This window comes from Leptodactylus fuscus, chromosome 2 (assembly GCF_031893055.1).
Source record: "Leptodactylus fuscus isolate aLepFus1 chromosome 2, aLepFus1.hap2, whole genome shotgun sequence".
Lineage (NCBI taxonomy): Eukaryota > Metazoa > Chordata > Amphibia > Anura > Leptodactylidae > Leptodactylus > Leptodactylus fuscus.
Genome location: NC_134266.1, coordinates 34536257 through 34557582, shown reverse-complemented (window position 1 = coordinate 34557582; position 21326 = coordinate 34536257). Strand labels below are relative to the sequence as shown.

The following is a 21326-nucleotide window of genomic DNA, read 5'->3' as shown; positions in this document are numbered from 1 at the left end:
AAAATGAGTAAATGCATGTAGCTGATATTGTACAATCAGATACGGAACATGCTGTATATACTGGGGTATGGGTATATGGGGTATTCCCATGACGCTTGTTCACTAACCTGCAGGCTGTTGTGCTCTATCCACTTCCTTCTTTTCTCGGCACATTGGTGGGCGGGGTTTCACTTGCACGGGATTGGTCATAAGTGAATTACCACAGTGTGAAGCTGATGTAGCAGAGCTGGATTTGAGTCAGCTTGCATTACATACAGAGGTAAGGGACTCCCTATCTCAGCCCTTATCAGCCAAATTCAATTAAACCGACTGATAAGAGCTCAGAAATCCTGGAGCTCTCACCTCCCCTATCTGAGAAGCTCCGCTACTTATCAGACACAAACAGCTCAGAGCTGCTCCCAGCCCCTCCCTCTCCCCTGAGAGCAGGCAGCTACATCACTTGACAAATGAGCAGATAACCCCAAGGGCCATAGAAACAGAGTGTAAACAATGAAGTGAATAAATTAAGATAGCGGCCAAACAAAGCAGTTTTGATAAATCAATGTATTTAGGAAAAGTCTTAAATCCTTGAATAGGAGAGCCTGTGTATGCTCCAGGTCTTCTGCTATAGCTTCCAGTGCTCAGACATTGACTGAACAGCTGATCTGTGCAGGGTCTGGGTGTTGGACCCCTGCAGATCACCTTCTGCTGACCAATTCCTATACAATTAACCTTTAACTCCACAAAGTTTAGGAATGTGCGATCTGGGTTACAGTTTGTATAGGGAAATGGGAAATTAATAATCATTAATAAGTAATAGTTATTTTTGTTTGTACTTTTATAGACAGAATGCTGTGTGCTTTCTCTACAAAGTGAGACTTTTCCTGTCTGGGGTCGGCAGTATTTATTTTAATGCATTATGGATATTACATGGCCTATCTTCCTGAAAGCACAGAGGCATATTACAGCTTATTAGACCTTGACAGCTATTATTTCTGCTGTAGTGTAATCTTCTGTCTGAATGTCGGTGCAAATATAAGGCTTAATGCATTTTTTCCCTGTTTGTCACAAAATTAGTTGAAGGTGGACACGGCTGTCAAGATGGCTGTAGTCAGGTCTCGGGGAATATGAAAGATGTGACAGTGCACCATCTTTTCAAATCATTTATAATTGTTTTTATTTTTATTTTTTGCTAAATTTTAAGTAGAAAATGGGATTGTTGGTCTCTTTATGTGGCATGTATGAACCCTGCACATTGTGAACAAGTCTAATTTAATATTTGGGCCAGATACATTCCTCAAATACATTTTTTTTTTTTATACTCTTTTAGGAAAATTTACAATGCAGTATACAGTCCTATGAAAAAGTTTGGGCACCCCTATTAATCTTAATCATTTTTAGTTCTAAATATTTTGGTGTTTATAACAGCCATTTCAGTTTGATATATCTAATAACTGATGGACACAGTAATATTTCAGGATTGAAATGAGGTTTATTGTACTAACAGAAAATGTGCAATATGCATTAAACCAAAATTTGACCGGTGCAAAAGTATGGGCACCTCAACAGAAAAGTGACATTAATATTTAGTAGATCCTCCTTTTGCAAAGATAACAGCCTCTAGTCGCTTCCTGTAGCTTGTAATCAGTTCCTGGATCCTGGATAAAGGTATTTTGGACAAACAATTCAAGTTCAGTTAAGTTAGATGGTCGCCGAGCATGGACAGCCCGCTTCAAATCATCCCACAGATGTTCAATGATATTCAGGTCTGGGGACTGGGATGGCCATTCCAGAACATTGTAATTGTTCCTCTGCATGAATGCCTGAGGATTTGGAGCGGTGTTTTGGATCATTGTCTTGCTGAAATATCCATCCCCGGCGTAACTTCAACTTCGTCACTGATTCTTGAACATTATTCTCAAGAATCTGCTGATACTGAGTGGAATCCATGCGACCCTCAACTTTAACAAGATTCCCGATGCCGGCATTGGCCACACAGCCCCAAAGCATGATGGAACCTCCACCAAATTTTACAGTGGGTAGCATGTGTTTTTCTTGGAATGCTGTTTCTTTTTGGACGCCATGCATAACGCCTTTTTTTTATAACCAAACAACTCAATTTTTGTTTCCAAAATGAAGCTGCCTTGTCCAAATGTGCTTTTTCATACCTCAGGCATCTCTATTTGTGGCGTACGTGCAGAAACTGCTTCTTTCTCATCACTCTCCCATACAGCTTCTATTTGTGCAAAGTGCGCTGTATAGTTGACCGATGCACAGTGACACCATCTGCAGCAAGATGATGCTGCAGCTCTTTGGAGGTGGTCTGTGGATTGTCCTTGACTGTTCTCACCATTCTTCTTCTCTGCCTTTCTGATATTTTTCTTGGCCTGCCACTTCTGGGCTTAACAAGAACTGTCCCTGTGGTCTTCCATTTCCTTACGATGTTCCTCACAGTGGAAACTGACAGGTTAAATCTCTGAGACAACTTTTTGTATCCTTCCCCTGAACAACTATGTTGAACAATCTTTGTTTTTAGATCATTTGAGAGTTGTTTTGAGTAGCCCATGATGCCACTCTTCAGAGGAGATTCAAATAGGCGATCAACTTGCAATTGGCCACCTTAAATACCTTTTCTTATGATTGGATACATCTGGCTATGAAGTTCAAAGCTCACTGAGGTTACAAAACCAATTTTGTGCTTCAGTAAGTCAGTAAAAAGTAGTTAGGGGAATTCAAATCAATAAAATGATAAGGGTGCCCATACTTTTGCACCGGTCAAATTTTGGTTTAATGCATATTGCACATTTTCTGTTAGTACAATAAACCTCATTTCAATCCTGAAATATTACTGTGTCCATCAGTTATTAGATATATCAAACTGAAATGGCTGTTGCAAACACCAAAATATTTAGAACAAAAAATGATTAAGATTAATAGGGGTGCCCAAACTTTTTCATAGGACTGTATGTGTTTAGAAAGTGTTTAGTGCTTTTGTGGAAATATATAGGTATGGGGGTTTTGTATAGTTTAGGTTTTTGTTTTTGTTTTTTTTGTATTTTATAGTTTGTTTTATTTGTACATGTTAGGGTTCATTCACACGGAGGAAGTTGGCGCGGAATCAGTGTCAGAATCAGCGCTGAAAAAAAAAGCTTCCCATTGATTTCAATGGGTTCTGTTTTCCTCACGGAGCCCATTGAAATCAATAGGAGGCTTTTTTTTCACCGCTGATTCGGACGTGGATTTCGTGCCAGAATCAGCGCCAACATCCTCCATGTGAATGGACCCTTAAATATGTACACTTATCCTGACTACCAGGGACAGGAAAAGAAATAAAAACATTGCCATTGTACGGACCATGTGATAATTGGCAGAATAAGGATGACTTTTTATATAGAGGTCTGACATGCGACACTGGCTATACATGTGTAGGGGCATAACTAAAGGGTCATTTGCCCCTATATCCAATATTTCCTCACAACAGTCGGCTGCGTCCCATCAGTACTTTTTAGCAGCATTTCCCTTTCCTTCTCTATCTGGGCCACAATGATGTCTTGTTCATAACAGGTCACTGTACACAGGCTTATCATTCCTAAACCCTGTTGTTGCACCCCACATATTACTCATGTCCCCTTTTATGCCATAGCTTCTTTCACCTCAGAATTTTTGCAATAAAAGCATGACGGTTCTCCTTTCTGGCTGTGGAAGGCTGTGTATCAGAAATCTTTTCAGTCCAGCTCACCAGAGGGCAGGGGAAATTAATTTGCGATGCACAGACAACCAGTTTTCCAAAACAAAGATCAGACCTTTAACTAGTAATAGTGTTCTTAAGGCGACCTATGGCTTCCGATCCTGGTTGCCGCTGCGGCCTCTATCATTTTACCAGTGAACATGGGGTTAGAAAGGACAACTTATTGCAGTTATGTCTACTTTTATAGCTGCTAGGCAAGATCTGCAAAAGTTTTAATAAAGGCAACCCTAATAGTCTATGAGATGAAACATTGGCAAGAGAAGGCAAAACATCGAAGCAGATAACAATTTGTGTAATCGAATTTATATTGAGCCACAGAAAACTAATAGTGCGATTATGTCACTACCAAGCCCTGGAACCTGAAGGTGCAACAAAGGTCCCTCTGACACAAAATACACCACTATTCTAAATGGCACGAGGTACATAGAGGTCCCATTATATAATACACCACTATTGTCAATGGCACGAGGTACATAGAGGTCCCATTATATATTTTGCACTAGGGCCCAGAAGTTCCAAGTTACACATCTGCCTGGTAGCTGTGAATAATGAACATTGTGGTTCCTGAATTTTATTGTGTGGTCGGTGTATACAGAGCGTGAACATTTGTTTCAATTTTAGGATTACGATGCCATGGTCAAATTGGTGGAAACTCTGGAAATGCTACCAACTTGTGACTTGGCGGATCAACACAATATAAAGTTTCATTACGCCTTCGCACTCAATCGGTAAGGATCCCTTGTTAAAGTTACCTCTCGTGTCACATGCACAGCAGATGTTTTTACTTGTCATGAATGCTTTTGTCGTGTAAAAGAAGAGAGACTTCAGGGTGCTGGTTTGGGCAGTCTGTACCCGGTGAATGCAATCCATAGTAACACACACTGCGGTATCTCATGGCATCTTTTCCTATTAGCAACTTTTGTAATTTTTATGATTTTGGCTGTGCCTATCTGATTATATGGCTTCATGTACTGTATATGGTTACATGTATATAAGGTTATTGGAATATTGTCCTGTTTAAAGAGAGTCTGTCAGTCCAGAAATGCCTCCCAAACTAATAACTGTGCCAAGTAGGGGCCTTTAATAGAAGCAAATGCAGACCTTAGTGGCCATAAAATGACGAAGCGATGCAGAGAGAATCTTCTAATGATGGCAGATGCATCAGAGGTAGGGCTGAGCGAAACTCGAAAATAACCCAGACTGGCCATCAATCCGAATGATTTTGTGCATGTTGGTTTCTCGAGCTTTTACCTTCAGTTTTATTTGGACCTCAGAGAATAATTATTGGAGACCTATGGGAGGTGAGCTAAGATATAAAACAGTGTTAGGCTATGGCCCCATGTAGCGAGCCCCATTGACATGCCATGATTTACAAAAACACAAGCGTTTTTTGCAATTGCAGCATTTCTGTTGCAGATTTTTGTCGGCAATGTATGGCTGGGATTAAACAGAATTCCATCCACTTTGCAGATAATGTAAAACGCAGCGTTTTTTGCTGTGGTGTTTCTGCCATGGCCAGAACGCTGCATTTTTGCAACGTGGGGCTGTGGTCTTACCACTAGAGATGAGAAAGTACTGTTCGGATCAGCTGATCCGAACAGCACGCTCGCATAGAAATGAATGGACGTAGCCGGCACGCGGGGGGTTAAGCGGCCGGCCGCCGTCAAAGCGGAAGTACCAGGTGCATCCATTCATTTCTATGGAGCGTGCTGTTCGGATCGGCTGATCCGAACAGTACTCGCTCATCTCTACTTACCACCCCTGTGCTCCAGTGCTGCTCGTGGTCCTCTTCAAGCTTTCTGACTGACATCTGGGTCCGATATTTTTTTTATGTTTGGACCCACAGAACAAATTGCCACTTAGGGCGGGTTCACACTTGAGCCCGTGCACACTTTAGGCAATCCAGCCAGTTTCCGTCTTCTGCCCAGAGAAACTGGACAGGGCATGGAAACCCGGCAGTCAGTTCTCAAACCCATTCAAGTGAATGGGTTTGAAAAGTGAGTGCCCTTGAGCGTTTTTTTAAACTGGACACAAAGTCCTGCATAGCAAAAACAAATTTCTCCAGCAAAACTCTCCGATGATAAAATATAACTTTTAATCAGAAAACATCATAAAATTTGATGTCGATCACAAAATAAAGAAAAAAAAAATGTAAACCCCCTAAAAAAACGCAGACGCGTTGCGGAACCATCGTTCCTTCCTCAGAGCATGCACTGAGGAAGGAACGATGGTTCCACAACGTGTCTGCGTTTTTTAGGGGGTTTACTTTTTTTTTTTTTTTTTTCTTTATTTTGTGATCGACATCAAATTTTTTATCATTTTATGACGTTTTCTGATTAAAAGTTATATTTTATCATCGGAGAGTTGCCGGAGAAATTTGTTTTTGCTGTGGAGATATTACACTCAAGGAATAGAGTGTGTTGCCGTGTACCCCGAAGAATTTAACCATTGAAAAGCCGATGTCTGATATCAACCTGTGGGTGAGCTGAACCTTTTTGTACCTTTTTTTTTTACAAAGTCCTGCATGTTCAACTTTGTGCCCGGTTAAAAAAAAAAATGTTTTGCCGCGGACAGGTAAAAAACGCTCACGGGCGCTCACTTTTCAAACCCATTCACTTGAATGGGTTTGAAAACTGACTGCCGGGTTTCCGTCCCCTGTCCAGTTTCTCAGGGCAGAAGTCGGAAACCCAGCTGGATTGCCTAAAGCGTGCACGGGCGCAGATGTGAACCTGCCCATAGATGTGAACTCAACCCTAATATGTTCATATACACCTCACTTAAAGCAGGAAATTGCATTCAAATGTCAAGATCCATGAGCTGGTAAATCTCTTGTAAATCTATGAAAAGCATCAGACAGCTGCTTGTAAACAAAGGCGTCCTCCTAACACCTGCCGGACCACCATAAGAGGTATTGTCTGCATCAGATGAGAGGGAAATTCAATCCCGTCTTATTAGAGTGCGCATCATGTCTGCCTAAATACTTCATTCACCTCTCACTTAGTGCATGTGATGACCAAGGCTAAAGCAAAAAAAAAAACATCAAGTAGTTTGAGCAGAAACCTAGATAAACATCATTTGGTATACAGAATGCTACACATGCATTGAAACTTAATACACAACTAGAAATAAAAATCAATATAGAACCTACACAGATCAGCTGTTCCAGCAGCCTGCTGTAGTGGTCTGGGAGCACATGCAGCTACTCCTATTCAATCACTGCTGCAATTCTCTGGAACCACCAGTATACAATAGAGGGCGCTGCAGCACCGTTCCTCCTTCTTGAATAGGAGCAGCCTGCATACACTCCCCATCCACTACAACCATGACTCTCATGGGTTTTGTTGCTTTTCCATAAATTGATGAATGCCTAATCCCTACACTTTTATTTAGTGGACTAATGTATATTGATAAGAAGCTCTTGAGACATTTCACATTGTGTCCTTGCTATGGCAGTAAGCTACCCATAAGTCGTCTCTATTAGAGATGAGCGAACACTAAAATGTTCGAGGTTCGAAATTCGATTCGAACAGCCGCTCAATGTTCGTGTGTTCGAACGGGTTTCGAACCCCATTATAGTCTATGGGGAACAGATACTCGTTAAGGGGGAAACCCAAATCCGTGTCTGGAGGGTCACCAAGTCCACTAAGACAACCCAGGAAATGATGCCAACACCTCTGGAATGACACTGGGACAGCAGGGGAAGCATGTCTGGGGGCATCTAACACACCAAAGACCCTCTATTACCCCAACATCACAGCCTAACAACTACACACTTTACACACTCAATACCACCTCTCTGACAGTAGGAAAACACCTTGAAACATGTGTATTTGGCACTTGCAGTGAGGAGAGCTTGTCACCAGCAGTGAATTTGGCCCTTGTAGTAAGTTGAGGTTGGCACCAACATTTGTTTTGAAAATCAGGGTGGATTGAGCCTCTAACCAGCAGAGTTTGGGCAAATTCATGGTGGAGGGAGCCTCTAAACACCCCAGTTTGGGCAAATTCATGGTGGAGGGAGCCTCTAAAAACCCCAGTTTGGACCAATTCATGGTGGAGGGAGCCTCTAAAAACCCCAGTTTGGACCAATTCATGGTGGAGGGAGCCTCTAAAACCCCCCAGTTTGGACCAATTCATGGTGGAGGGAGCCTCTAAAAACCCCAGTTTGGACCAATTCATGGTGGAGGGAGCCTCTAAAAACCCCAGTTTGGACCAATTCATGATGGAGGGAGCCTCTAAACAGCCCAGTTTGGGCAAATTCATGGTGGAGGGAGCCTCTAAACAGCCCAGTTTGGACCAATTCATGGTGGAGGGAGCCTCTAAAAACCCCAGTTTGGACCAATTCATGGTGGAGGGAGCCTCTAAACAGCCCAGTTTGGGCAAATTCATGGTGGAGGGAGCCTCTAAACAGCCCAGTTTGGGCAAATTCATGGTGGAGGGAGCCTCTAAAAACCCCAGTTTGGACCAATTCATGGTGGAGGGAGTCTCTAAAAACCCCAGTTTGGACCAATTCATGATGGAGGGAGCCTCTAAACAGCCCAGTTTGGGCAAATTCATGGTGGAGGGAGCCTCTAAACAGCCCAGTTTGGACCAATTCATGGTGGAGGGAGCCTCTAAAAACCCCAGTTTGGACCAATTCATGGTGGAGGGAGCCTCTAAACAGCCCAGTTTGGACCAATTCATGGTGGAGGGAGCCTCTAAAAACCCCAGTTTGGACCAATTCATGGTGGAGGGAGCCTCTAAAAACCCCAGTTTGGACCAATTCATGGTGGAGGGAGCCTCTAAACAGCCCAGTTTGGACCAATTCATGGTGGAGGGAGCCTCTAAACAGCCCAGTTTGGACCAATTCATGGTGGAGGGAGCCTCTAAAAACCCCAGTTTGGACCAATTCATGGTGGAGGGAGCCTCTAAAAACCCCAGTTTGGACCAATTCATGGTGGAGGGAGCCTCTAAAAACCCCAGTTTGGACCAATTCATGGTGGAGGGAGCCTCTAAACAGCCCAGTTTGGGCAAATTCATGGTGGAGGGAGCCTCTAAACAGCCCAGTTTGGACCAATTCATGGTGGAGGGAGCCTCTAAAAACCCCAGTTTGGACCAATTCATGGTGGAGGGAGCCTCTAAACAGCCCAGTTTGGACCAATTCATGGTGGAGGGAGCCTCTAAAAACCCCAGTTTGGACCAATTCATGGTGGAGGGAGCCTCTAAACAGCCCAGTTTGGACCAATTCATGGTGGAGGGAGCCTCTAAAAACCCCAGTTTGGACCAATTCATGATGGAGGGAGCCTCTAACCAGCAGAGTTGGTGGAAATCAGGGTGGAGGGAGCCTCTAACCAGCAGAGTTGTAGGAAAGCAGGGTGGAGGGAGCCTCTAACCAGCAGAGTTGGGGGAAATCAGGGTGGAGGGAGCCTAGTATTAGCAGAATTGTGCAACACTTATGGTGGATGAGTATGAGGATGCGGAGGAATTGGAGAGGTTGAGTACAGACATGGAGTTTCATGTTGGGGTGCTTTACACAGGTGGGCCCAAAAATGAAGGCTCTATCCAGTGGTGGTTCATTTTTATCAAAGTGAGCCGGTCGGCACTCTCAGCTGACAGACGGGTGCGCTTGTCAGTGATGATGCCACCGGCTGCACTGAACACCCTCTCAGATAGGACGCTGGCGGCAGGACAGGACAGCACCTCCAAGGCATATAGGGCAAGTTCAAGCCACAGGTCCAACTTCGACACCCAATACGTGTAGGGCGCAGAGGGGTCGGAGAGGACAGGGCTGTGGTCGGAAAGGTATTCCCGCAACATGCGCCTATACTTCTCACGCCTGGTGACACTAGGACCCTCCGTGGCGGCACTTTGGCGAGGGGGTGCCATCAAGGTGTCCCAGACCTTAGACAGTGTGCCCCTCGTTTGTGTGGACCGGTGAGAACTTGTTTGCCTACTGGAGGAACTGCCCTCCCTGCCGCCAACGTCACATGCTGGAAACATCTCCATCATATTCTGCACCAATTGCCTGTGGCAAGCATTGATGCGATTGGCCCTCCCCTCTACCGGAATAAAAGACGAGATGTTGTTTTTATACCGGGGGTCAAGGATAGCAAAGATCCAGTACTGGTTGTCCTCCATGATTTTGACAATACGCTTGTCGGTTGTAAAGCACCCCAACATGAACTCAGCCATGTCTGCCACAGTGTTAGTTGGCATGACTCCTCTGGCCCCACCGGAAAGTTCAATCTCCATTTCCTCCTCATCCTCCATGTCTACCCATCCGCGCTGCAACAATGGGACGATTCGAAGTTGCCCGGAAGCCTCCTGTATCACCATCATATCATCGGACAACTCTTCTTCCTCCTCCTCCTCCTCCTCCATTAAACGCAGTGAAGCGGACAGATGTGTGGACCTACTCTCCAGCTGTGACGGATCGGATGCTATCCCTAACTCCTCTGTGTGATCTGAGTTATCCCTGATGTCAATCAGGGATTCTCTCAGAACACACAAGAGCGGGATTGTAAGGCTCACCATCGCATCCTCAGAGCTCACCCTCCTTGTGGACTCCTCAAAGACCCGTAGGATGTCACAAAGGTCTCTCATCCATGGCCACTCATGAATGTGAAACTGAGGCAGCTGACTTAGTGGCACCCTAGGGTTTTGTAGCTGGTATTCCATCAAAGGTCTCTGCTGCTCAACCACTCTATTCAACATCTGAAACGTTGAGTTCCAGCGTGTGGGGACGTCGCACAAAAGCCGGTGTTGTGGCACATGCAGGCGTTGCTGGAGAGATTTTAAGCTAGCAGCGGCTACTGTCGACTTGCAAAAGTCGGCGCACATGCGCCGCACTTTCACCAGTAGCTCTGGAACATTGGGGTAGCTCTTTAGGAAACGTTGCACCACTAGGTTGAAGACGTGGGCCAGGCATGGAACATGTTGGAGTCCGGCAAGCTCCAGAGCTGCTACCAGGTTCCGGCCGTTATCACAAACGACCATGCCTGGGCCCAGGTGCAGCGGCTCAAACCATATTGCCGTCTCATCGAGGAGGGCATCCCTCACCTCGGAGGCAGTGTGCTGTCTGTCCCCCAAGCTGATCAGCTTCAGCACAGCCTGCTGACGTCTACCAACGCCAGTGCTGCAACGTTTCCAACTCGTAGCTGGGGTCAATCTAACAGCGGAGGAGGAGGCGGTGGCGGAGGAGGAGGCGGTAGAGGAGGAGGAGGAGGGGGGTGTTCTTCTCGTGTCCCTGCCAGGAATGTTAGGCGGGAAGACGAGGTACACCGGGCCAGTTTGGGAAGCAGTCCCAGCCTCAACTACATTCACCCAGTGTGCCGTCAGTGAAATGTAGCGTCCCTGTCCGCATGCACTTGTCCACGCGTCGGTGGTCAAATGAACCTTTGTGCAAAGCGCGGAACTAAGGGCCCGCCTGATGTTGAGTGACACGTGCTGGTGCAAGGCGGGGACGGCACACCGGGAGAAGTAGTGACGGCTAGGGACGGCATAGCGAGGTGCCGCAGTTGCCATCAGGTCCAGGAAGGCAGGAGTTTCAACAAGCCGGAACGCCAACATCTCCTGGGCCAGCAGTTTAGCGATGTTGGCGTTCAAGGCTTGCGCGTGTGGGTGGTTAGCAGTGTATTTCTGCCGCCGCTCCAATGTCTGAGAGATGGTGGGTTGTTGTAAAGAAGCGCCTGATGGTGCCTTTGATGGTGCAGGAGAAGGAGATAAGACAGGAACAGGGGAGGATGAGGGAGAAGTCAACAAAGTGGCGGAGGCAGATGAAGTGGTGTCCTGGCTCGTCCTCTGGAGTGCATCGCCAGCACAGTCAGCAGAGGCAGAGGCAGTGGCAGTGGCGTGAACGGCAGGCGGCCTTTGTCCTGCCGTTGCTGCCTGCCACTGATTCCAGTGCTTGGATTCCAAATGACGGCGCATTGAAGTGGTGGACAGGTTGCTCTTCTCAGAGCCCCTAATCAATTTCGAGAGGCAAATTGTGCAGACAACACTATATCTGTCCTCGGCGCATTCCTTGAAAAAACTCCACACCTTCGAGAAACGTGCCCTCGAGGTGGAAGTTTTTCGGGGCTGGGTACGAACTGGAACATCTTGGGAGATTCCGGGTGTGGCCTGGCTTCGCCTAAGCTGCTGACCTCTGCCTCTGCCTCTAGCTACCCTTTTTGGTGCTGCACTTGCCTCAACATCCACACTACTTTCCCCGCTTGACATCCCCCCTGTCCAGGTCGGGTCAGTGTCCTCATCATCCACCACTTCCTCTTCCAACTCCTGTCTCATCTCCTCCTCCCGCACAATGCGCCGGTCAACTGGATGCCCTGACGGCAACTGCGTCACATCATCGTCGATGAGGGTGGGTTGCTGGTCATCCACCACCAAATCGAACGGAGATGGAGGAGACTCTAGTGTTTGAGCATCTGGACACAGATGCTCCTCTGTTAGGTTCGTGGAATCGTGACGTGGAGAGGCAGGTTGAGGGACAATGAAAGGAGCGGAGAACAGCTCTGGGGAGCAGGGACAGTTGGGGTTATTGTTCTGTGAAGCTTGGGAATTTTGGGAGGAAGGAGGACAAGACTGTTGGGTAATAGGAGGAGAGGAGGCAGAGTCTGACTGGCTGCTGGACAATGTGCTGTAAGCGTTCTCTGACAGCCATTGCAAGACCTGTTCCTGGTTCTCGGGCCTACTAAGGTTTGTACCCTGCAGTTTAGTTAATGTGGCAAGCAACCCTGGCACTGTGGAGTGGCGCAATGCTTGCTGCCCCACAGGAGTAGGCACGGGACGCCCTGTGGCTTCACTGCTACCTTGCTCCCCAGAACCATTCCCCCAACCTCGCCCACGGCCTCGTCCACGTCCCTTTCCGGGAGCCTTGCGCATTTTGAATTCCCAGTTAGAAATTGGCACTATATACCAGTAGCAAAAATTGTGGGTGCACGTAACCCCAATATATTCTTTGAATTCCCAGTCAGACAATGGCACTGTATACCAGTAGTAAAAATTGTGGGTGCACGTAACCCCAATATATTCTTTGAATTACCAGTCAGAAACTGGCACTATATGGCAGTAGCAAGAAATGAGGGTATTTGTAACCCCAATATATTCTTTGAATTCCCAGTCAGAAACTGGCACTGTATACCAGTAGTAAAAATTGTGGGTGCACGTAACCCCAATATATTCTTTGAATTCCCAGTCAGACAATGGCACTATATACCAGTAGCAAGAAATGAGGGTATTTATAACCCCAATATATTCTTTGAATTCCCAGTCAGACAATGGCACTGTATACCAGTAGTAAAAATTGTGGGTGCACGTAACCCCAATATATTCTTTGAATTCCCAGTCAGACAATGGCACTATATACCAGTAGCAAAAATTGTGGGTGTATATAGCCCCAATTCTATTGCTAGGGGACTTGCAGGGTATTTCTGAGGTGAAGGTGGGGGGGCACACCGTTGGAACGGTGATTTGGGGTGTATATATGGGGTATACGGGAATACACTGTCAGTGTGTTCCATTCAGGATCCTGGGAAAGCTGGGTTGCGGCGATTGAGCCCGTCAGTGCCACGTTACACTGACAAGCTTCTCCCTGGAATTGAAGTTATATGTAAGCCCAATATATTCTTTGAATTCCCAGTGAGACAATGGCACTATATGGCAGTAGCAAAAATAGTGGGTGTATATAGCCCCAATTCTATTGCTAGGGGACTTGCAGGGTATTTCTGGGGTGAAGGTGGGGGGGCACACCGTTGGAACGGGTATCGGGGGTATATATCGGGTATACGGGAATACACTGACAGTGTATTCCATTCAGGATCCTGGGAAAGCTGGGTTGCGGCGATTGAGCCCGTCAGTGCCACGTTACACTGACAAGCTTCTCCCTGGAATTTAGCTCTTATAAGAGCTGTTGGTTGTCTTCTCCTTCCTATCCTAGCCTGTCCCTGCCTACCCAGAATCTAAGCCCTAGCTAGCTGGACGGAAACCTCCGTCCTCGGTGAATTGCAAGCTCAGAATGACGCGAACCTGGGCGGCGCTGTTCTTTTAAATTAGAGGTCACATGTTTTCGGCAGCCAATGGGTTTTGCCTACTTTTCTCAACGTCACCGGTGTCGTAGTTCCTGTCCCACCTACCCTGCTCTGTTATTGGAGCAAAAAAGGCGCCAGGGAAGGTGGGAGGGGAATCGAGTAATGGCGCACTTTACCACGCGGTGTTCGATTCGAACATGCCGAACAGCCTAATATCCGATCGAACATGAGTTCGATAGAACACTGTTCGCTCATCTCTAGTCTCTATCCTTATATCACCGCCTGCAGCACAGGAGAACAACCTGGAGCGATAAGTTATCCGAGGTTAGAAACTCTTTTACATAGAATTTTCTTCAGCCTAATTCATTGCCAGGTACTAATAATTAAACCAGAGCAGTGGATTTAGAGGAATAAGCATTGTGCCCTAAGCCCGGTAATTAATCCTGTTAATAAATAAAATATGGGAACATTCTGTAGCCGCTGTTCTGACATCAGTGTCTGCGCCTGCCAGGAAGGCAATATTCATATTACAATGTATCGGAGGTATTGGAATAAAATGTACAAGCCAGGAAACTTACTTGTGACTGCACCAACTTTGTTATACCCAAATGGATTTTTCATGTTGATGACCTATCCGTCCCCACACAGATCAGCTATTCCAGCAGCCTGCAGGCACTAGATGGCGCTGCAGTGGATGGGGAATAGAAGTGATACCTACTGGTCTTTACATAGGGTTTCCATCTTCCAGGTCTACAAGCGGACCCGAAGTATGGAAACCCAAATGCTAGCGTTAGATAGATTGGGGTCACTGGAATGTAATGGCTTTTATCATTCCCAAATCTGGGCCCACACTGCAGAGACAAACCTATACATGTGATTGTACAGATGAGCTGTTTGGAGCACTGTGTGAGTTTCCCCTCCGGCTCTGCTGGATCTGAGCCCATTGACACATAGCGTGAAATAAATACTATATCATCCTATAATTATTACATCTCTGCCGCACTCGTACCTTTAGAAATAATAGGTACAAATGTCATGTCTCATCATAAATAACCTCTTTAATATAAGACTATAGGAAAGTAATCTCTTCTGTACGTATCCGCGTGCGCAGGCAGAGACTATAAATAAGAATACTGATCTGTTTTCTTTGTCCCAAGTCGATTCTAATTGGATACATAATTGTAATGAGGAAATATACATTGTGGCGATCTCTATGGACGCTGCACAACCCCAAGATGTCAATAAAGAAGCATCAGTTTGTAGATTTATTTTAGTTAATTTGAGATATATGATACAAGTGTGAACAGATCCCTCATCATCACGTGACCGGAAAATCCTAAAACGTCAAATAGAAGTGTAAATTCACTGAAAAGTTTCTCCTTCTCAGGTCACAGTTAAAGATTTTTTTCCACTTTGGACCTTACTTATAAGATGGGTTCCTTAACAATAAGCAGACTCAAAGAAGCCATCAGCGGTGCCTGTGGGGGGGTCTGGCAGGAAGTGGAACTCCCTTTTTTTTTGCTTTTGTTGGGGGTCTTTCATGAAGATTTTTGTATAATACTTAATTAACCTATCTAACTTCCTTTTAACCTAACTTCCATAGCAACCCTCTAACTAAGCTGTTTCCATGCACAGTTGTATTGCCAGTATGTACAGCTGTAGTATTTGTCAAGATTGGTCACTTCAAATGGCTGTATCTCTAGTTGTATACCACGTAGAAAAGCTGCGATTTTTAGCTTTCATATGGATCCAAGACTGCACTACTATAAAACAACATAAGATATCACTAGCTAAAAACAGAGTTTGGAATTACCAACTATGTTTTTGACTAGTAATATCTCGGCTGAGAAAGCAGCTGAAAGCATTGAATGTCAGAGATACCAGAAATATGGTTGTATCAAGTGTGATTTTTTTTTTTTTTTTTTCCCTATAGATTTGTAATCCTGCAAATCTCTTTTCTGGCCCTTTTGAGGAGTAGAACATAAGAAAAAATAAGACATAAAAAATCCAACCCATAAAGTTAATAAATAATAGTAAATAAGTAAAAAGCATGTTATTTATTTAAGATGTGCCCTTGATGCAGTGACTCTAACTACTACATCAAAATAATTTGAATTATATTTTTGGGGGGCAACACGGTGGCTCAGTGGTTGGTACTGCAGCCTTGCAGTGCTGGAGTCCTGGGTTCAAATCCCCCCAGGAACAACATCAGCAAGGAGTTTGTATGCTCTCCCTGTGTTTGCGTGGATTTCCTCCCATTCTACAAAGACATACTGATGGATAGGTCATCAATATCAGATTGGCGGTGGCCCAACACACTGTACACCCACTGATCAGCTGTTCTCATTAGCTCACACACAGACAATAGAGCAGGAAGCAGACAGTGCTGTTCTCTATGTAGTGGCCAGATCAGGTACTGCAGATCAGCTCCCATTTATTTGAATTGGGGCTAAGCTGCAATGGCTCAGTTCCAGCACTACACAGAAAAGAGCTGTCCGCATTCTCTGTATATCAGACCTGATATTAATAACCCAGGAAACCCCTTTAAATTAATAATATTTCTGGAGAAACAAAATGCTCCCTATAATTTCATATAAGAACAGACAATAAGTGTCTAATCATTGTGTGTACAATTGCAACCCCGTCAGTCCCCGAATCACTTGTGTGAATGAAGTGCTAGTGCACATGTGTAACCACCCTCCATTCACTTTTATGATATAGAAGGAGATTGCCAAGTAGTCACATAGGCGTGACTACCCTGACGGGATTCAGGGACCCTCATTTTCATGATCTTTGGTTGTACCTCAATCAGTAAGACACTTATTTATTATCCTATGCATATGAGATAAGTATTTTTACAAAAGCTTATTTTTACCAGCCTAAGGCTATGGCCCCACGGAACATCCTGCAGCAAAAAAAGGCAGAAAGTTTGCGGAGTTTTCCTTCATGGACTTTGTTACAATTATATCTATAGGGAAACCGCTGGCATTTCTTTAGGTATGATTGACATGCTGCGATTTCCAAAACAGCGACGGCTTTGGAAATCGCAGCGTGTCCATGCTGTGGTTTGAAGGGCAATGTGGGCATGGGATTCGCATGAATCCTATCCACTTTGCAGATACTGTAAGACACGGGCAAATCGTGGCATTTCCGGTCCATGTTGCTCCGGCCTTAGGGCAGCTTGCGCTAGGTTCACACCTCCGTTCTGGTCTCCGTTCTGTGGTTTCCGTCTTCTGCATGCAAGAAGACGGAAACCACAGACCGGGTCCGGCCGTGAGCAGCGGTGAGCGTTTTATGCTCTCCGCTGTGAAACCGGTTTTTGTAATCCGGACACAGAGTACTGCATGTTTCGCGGCTGAGAGCATAAAACGCTCACCGCCGCTCACGACCGGACAGCTTTCTCACCCATTCAAATGAATGGGTATGAAAGAGTCCTGCAGGTTTCCGTCTCCTGCCTCTGTTTTATGCAGGAAACGGAAACCTGCATAATGGAGACCGGGCACAGATGTGAACGAGCCCTTATCCATATCTGATAGGGGGAATTCATTACCATTCAGCTGCAGAGGCGTGCTCAGGTGTGTGCAGGTTCTGCTTCACAAGCTAATGGCACCAAGTGAATGGAGCTTGTATGCAATGTCTGGCGCTGTGCTTGGTATTCAGTGGTGAAGCCACAGCTCTCACTTGAACATTGTATATACTGCAAACAGCTGATCTGTGGGGGTCCTGGGTGCTATTCCCCTCTCCTCTGACAGTGATCAGATATTATTAAAATATCCTAAGGACAGGTCATCAATAATCAACTAGAAATGAATTATAGCACAATTTGATCTATGTACAAGACTATGAATTATATTTTTCTATATTCTGTAACAGCGGTGGTGATGAATGGACAATTTCATTCATGATACGGATGTCTGACTTGTGGCAACTTGGATTGCGAAAGTCACTTGGCATAATGTCATCCTCCCAAGTTGTCGGTATGTGTAATAGGAGCATTACTGGAAGCAGCCGGCTGTAACTAGCACTGCGTGCAGAACAAACAATCACATTTCTCCTACTGTACATTAGCCTATTCCTGGATACCAAGGGATCAAAAAAATCATAATCCGTGGTGAAAACTGATCAGTAAACTTTCCAAATCCTGCGGTGATTACCAGCCGCCTTCACGTGGCTTTTAAGCTTAGGAGATGTGTTTGCTTTTCACGTACAAACGCTTTTCCTTCTATATACTGTACAGTGACCTTTTCCTGGGACTGGCGGGAGGAAGTTTTAATTAAAGCGGACCATGCGCTAAATACTTGTTTTATCTGGTTGTAAATGCAGACGTGGGGTTATCTCGTATAGCCGGCAGATAATGAGGCCGAGTCTATTCTTCTCCATGAGGTTTCCCGTTTTACACTAGGAAGCGCAGTGCATTAGGTGCCCATATAGTGCACTTGTCCCCGCACGGAAAGCTTTTTACCCTTTACATCCTTTTATGTGAACCGCTTATTTGCTCTTTATAACAAAGCTTTTATTTCTAATAAAAACAGAGTGTCTTGGTGCTATGTCGTTAACTCCTGTCGGCCATATGTCGCTTTTTCTGATGTACTTTACAGTAGACACCTTTGTGGAGTTTACTCATACTTGCTATACTTTGTGGACTGTAGTCATCTACATCAGTGTAATGCAACATTAATAACTATGGTTGCTGCAACCATTGCTTACAGTCTGCCGAAACATTTCTGCAGCGGCCCATGAGGAGAAAGGCAAGGAGGTTGGAAGTCGTAGTCATGGGGGGAAATATCACAACCAGATCCTCTGACGCTCCTCCTAGTCTGTTGCAGTGCTGAGCGGGTCTGATAGTGATAGTAGTATGTTCTCTGGGCATGTCCTAGTAATAGAAAGAGGCTGATGGTGGTTGGAGTGCCCATGATGGTAAATGCAGGATTAAGACTTAAGAAACAGGGTTGCAAACAAAGTAAGCCAATGGTTTTGGAAGTTGCAGTGTGTCCGTTGTATGAATGGCATTCACTTGCAGGAACTGTAGAATGCCCTGTTTTTTTTCCGTGGCGTTTATGCCATGTGCGGCCCCAGGCTAAATGACTTTTGTATTTCCGCTGCGGATAATTTAATGCAGTGTGTGGATGGGGTTCACTATTAATAAATTTACTGCACTGTTTTCCTCCCCTTCCCTAAGTCAGGGTTGTTGCAGAAGCTCAGATCTCACCTCTGTTTACTTTATTAATGGTATTGTATAATTCTTAATAACTCATACAGTGACAGCAGCACATTCGTCCCTGCCTATTACCGCCCACCTGACAGTACAAAGCCTAAGTAATATATCAGGCACGAAATTATCAGTGAGGGCAATAGAAAAAATTCCAACTGCGCCATTTTTTGGAGCAACACCTATTGACCGATTCTAAGAACAGGACTTGCTCAAAGTGACCGAATGGAGGCGTCCTCTTTATAATGTCCATTTGCTGTAATGGGGCACATGGACAGGGGTGTCTTCTTAAGGATAACGGGGCCTTGACATAACGCTAAGTTCACACTAGTGTTCAGATTTCTGTTCCGCATGGGAACCTGAAAGATGGAAACCCTATCTGCTTAAAAACAAATAGAAACCTGCGGACCCCAGACTATAATGGGGTCTGTCAGGTTTTTGTCCAGTTTCTGCTGATTTTATACTGAAACTGTTGAAGAGAAAAGTCTTCTTTCATTGCGGCCTTTGGGATGGAGTCTCTTACAGAGACTCAAATGCAGATGTGAACCCCGTCTGAAATCCATCAAAATAATTGACTGAATTTTATCATGTCTTACTTTCCAAACTGTAGAAGAAATAATGCAGGCGACCGAGAGAAAGCCTTACATGTGATGCTTCAGGTGCTGCAGGCCTGCGATCACCCTGCACCGGATATGTTCTGCCTATGTGGACGGATATATAAAGACATGTTTCTGGATTCTGACTGTAAGGACATGAAGAGCAGGGAGAGTGCAATTGAATGGTAAGGTGGATATATAGAGGAACTGATGCTTTAATTTTCATGTAATTGAATGAAGACTACTAATAGTAAAAGGGAACATTGCCAACAAGTGCTAGGGGGTCACTAACCAATTTACAGGGGTCCTGAGACATATCCGCAGGATGTGCCAAGTGTCAGATAGATGCACGGCCTATCTGGGCTCCGCACCTCTCTCCACAGCAGGGGCCACACTCCAGCTGGTGACAGGTCTCTGGCCTCTGCTCTTGATAGTGTGTGAATGGACTGGTGCGGGACTCTCCCCATTCACGTATGTGAATGTTACGGTAATGGCTGATCACACGGCACTTTCTCTACCATGTGGTTGTGGTGGCTGGTGGTCTCTAAATAGGATGGTGTCTGGGGACCTCTGTTCTTGAGATGAGTAAGAGTCCAGAGGTGAGATTTGCATTCATCAGACATTTGTAGCATATTCTATGGATAGGTTATCAATGCCTAAGATAGGAACGCCCCATGACGTATACAGAGTACCATATACCCCCTTGAAAAATATGGATTAGGTTTGGTTTGTAATGGAGTTTTATTCTTTGCATTAGATAACAACAGGTTTAAGATGATTTATCCCATGTGTGACTATAATGGGACCCCATAAACAATAGGGAACTTGGATACTTAGGGCAGAGTTCCCCTTGAGTATGTTATACAAGGTGTTTCTGTACATGCAGTATATATTAGCTTGCAGTTAATGACATTTCTCCATGTTAAGATCAAACTACTGAATAAGAACATTATTTCTATTAGGTATCGGAAAGGTTTTGATCTTCAGCCATCCTTATATTCGGGAATTAATCTTGCTGTTTTACTTATTGTTGCTGGGCAGCAGTTTGAGACCTCCATTGAACTTCGGAAAATAGGTAAATATGATAAATGTTATGCTACAGCAAAGAACAAGATATACTAACTATCTATCTATCTATCTATCTATCTCTCTCATATATATATATATATATATATATATATATATATATATATATATATATATATATATGTGTTCCACTAAACAAAGTGGTGGAGTCTGAATTCAGTCAGTTTTGGGTGCAGTCAAGAGTTGGACAACTCAAACCATTGCAGTTTTGGAAATCCTAAAATAAAAAAACAATTCTATCTACCGGAATGCTTTTCCCTATAGGTGTAATGGAAGCAGAAAGTCTGTAGAGGAAACTTTCTTTGCAAAGTGCTGCAGCAGGAACCTTGTTGTGTTGCTGCCGCGTTTTTTTCTGCAGCATTTTTTTTGCTGAGGGACCCTACATGGGGCTTAGCCTTAGGCTGAGTTCACACGAGGGGTATTTTGGTCAGGATTTTGAGGCCGAATCCGCCTCAAAATCCTGACCAAAAAAAACGGCTCCCATTGAAATCAATGGGAGCCGGTCAGTTCTTTTTTCCGGGAGCCGTTTGTTCCGGCTCCCGGAAAAAAGAAGTGACATGCTCATTCTTCAGGCGTATTTGCCTCATAAAGACACCCCTTCCTCCTGACTAGACCCATTCATTTGGTCCCAATCCAGATCGTAGTGCCGCAAATAGATGCTGGTGCACTGCATCGGCACCCAGTCGCAGCTACCCGTATTTTGGACT

The 21326-nt window shown here is 45.0% G+C and overlaps 1 protein-coding gene across 1 annotated transcript in view; it reads left to right on the top strand.

Annotated features, from left to right (window-relative positions):
* The window catches only part of MAP3K15 (mitogen-activated protein kinase kinase kinase 15), a 97922-nt gene that overhangs the window by 46433 nt on the left and 30163 nt on the right, over positions 1–21326 (top strand). The window contains exons 6-8 of the mRNA XM_075263596.1: positions 4349–4455; positions 19548–19718; positions 20496–20608. Coding sequence (XP_075119697.1) covers positions 4349–4455; positions 19548–19718; positions 20496–20608 — 391 coding nt within the window. The remainder of the gene's footprint in view (positions 1–4348; positions 4456–19547; positions 19719–20495; positions 20609–21326) is intronic.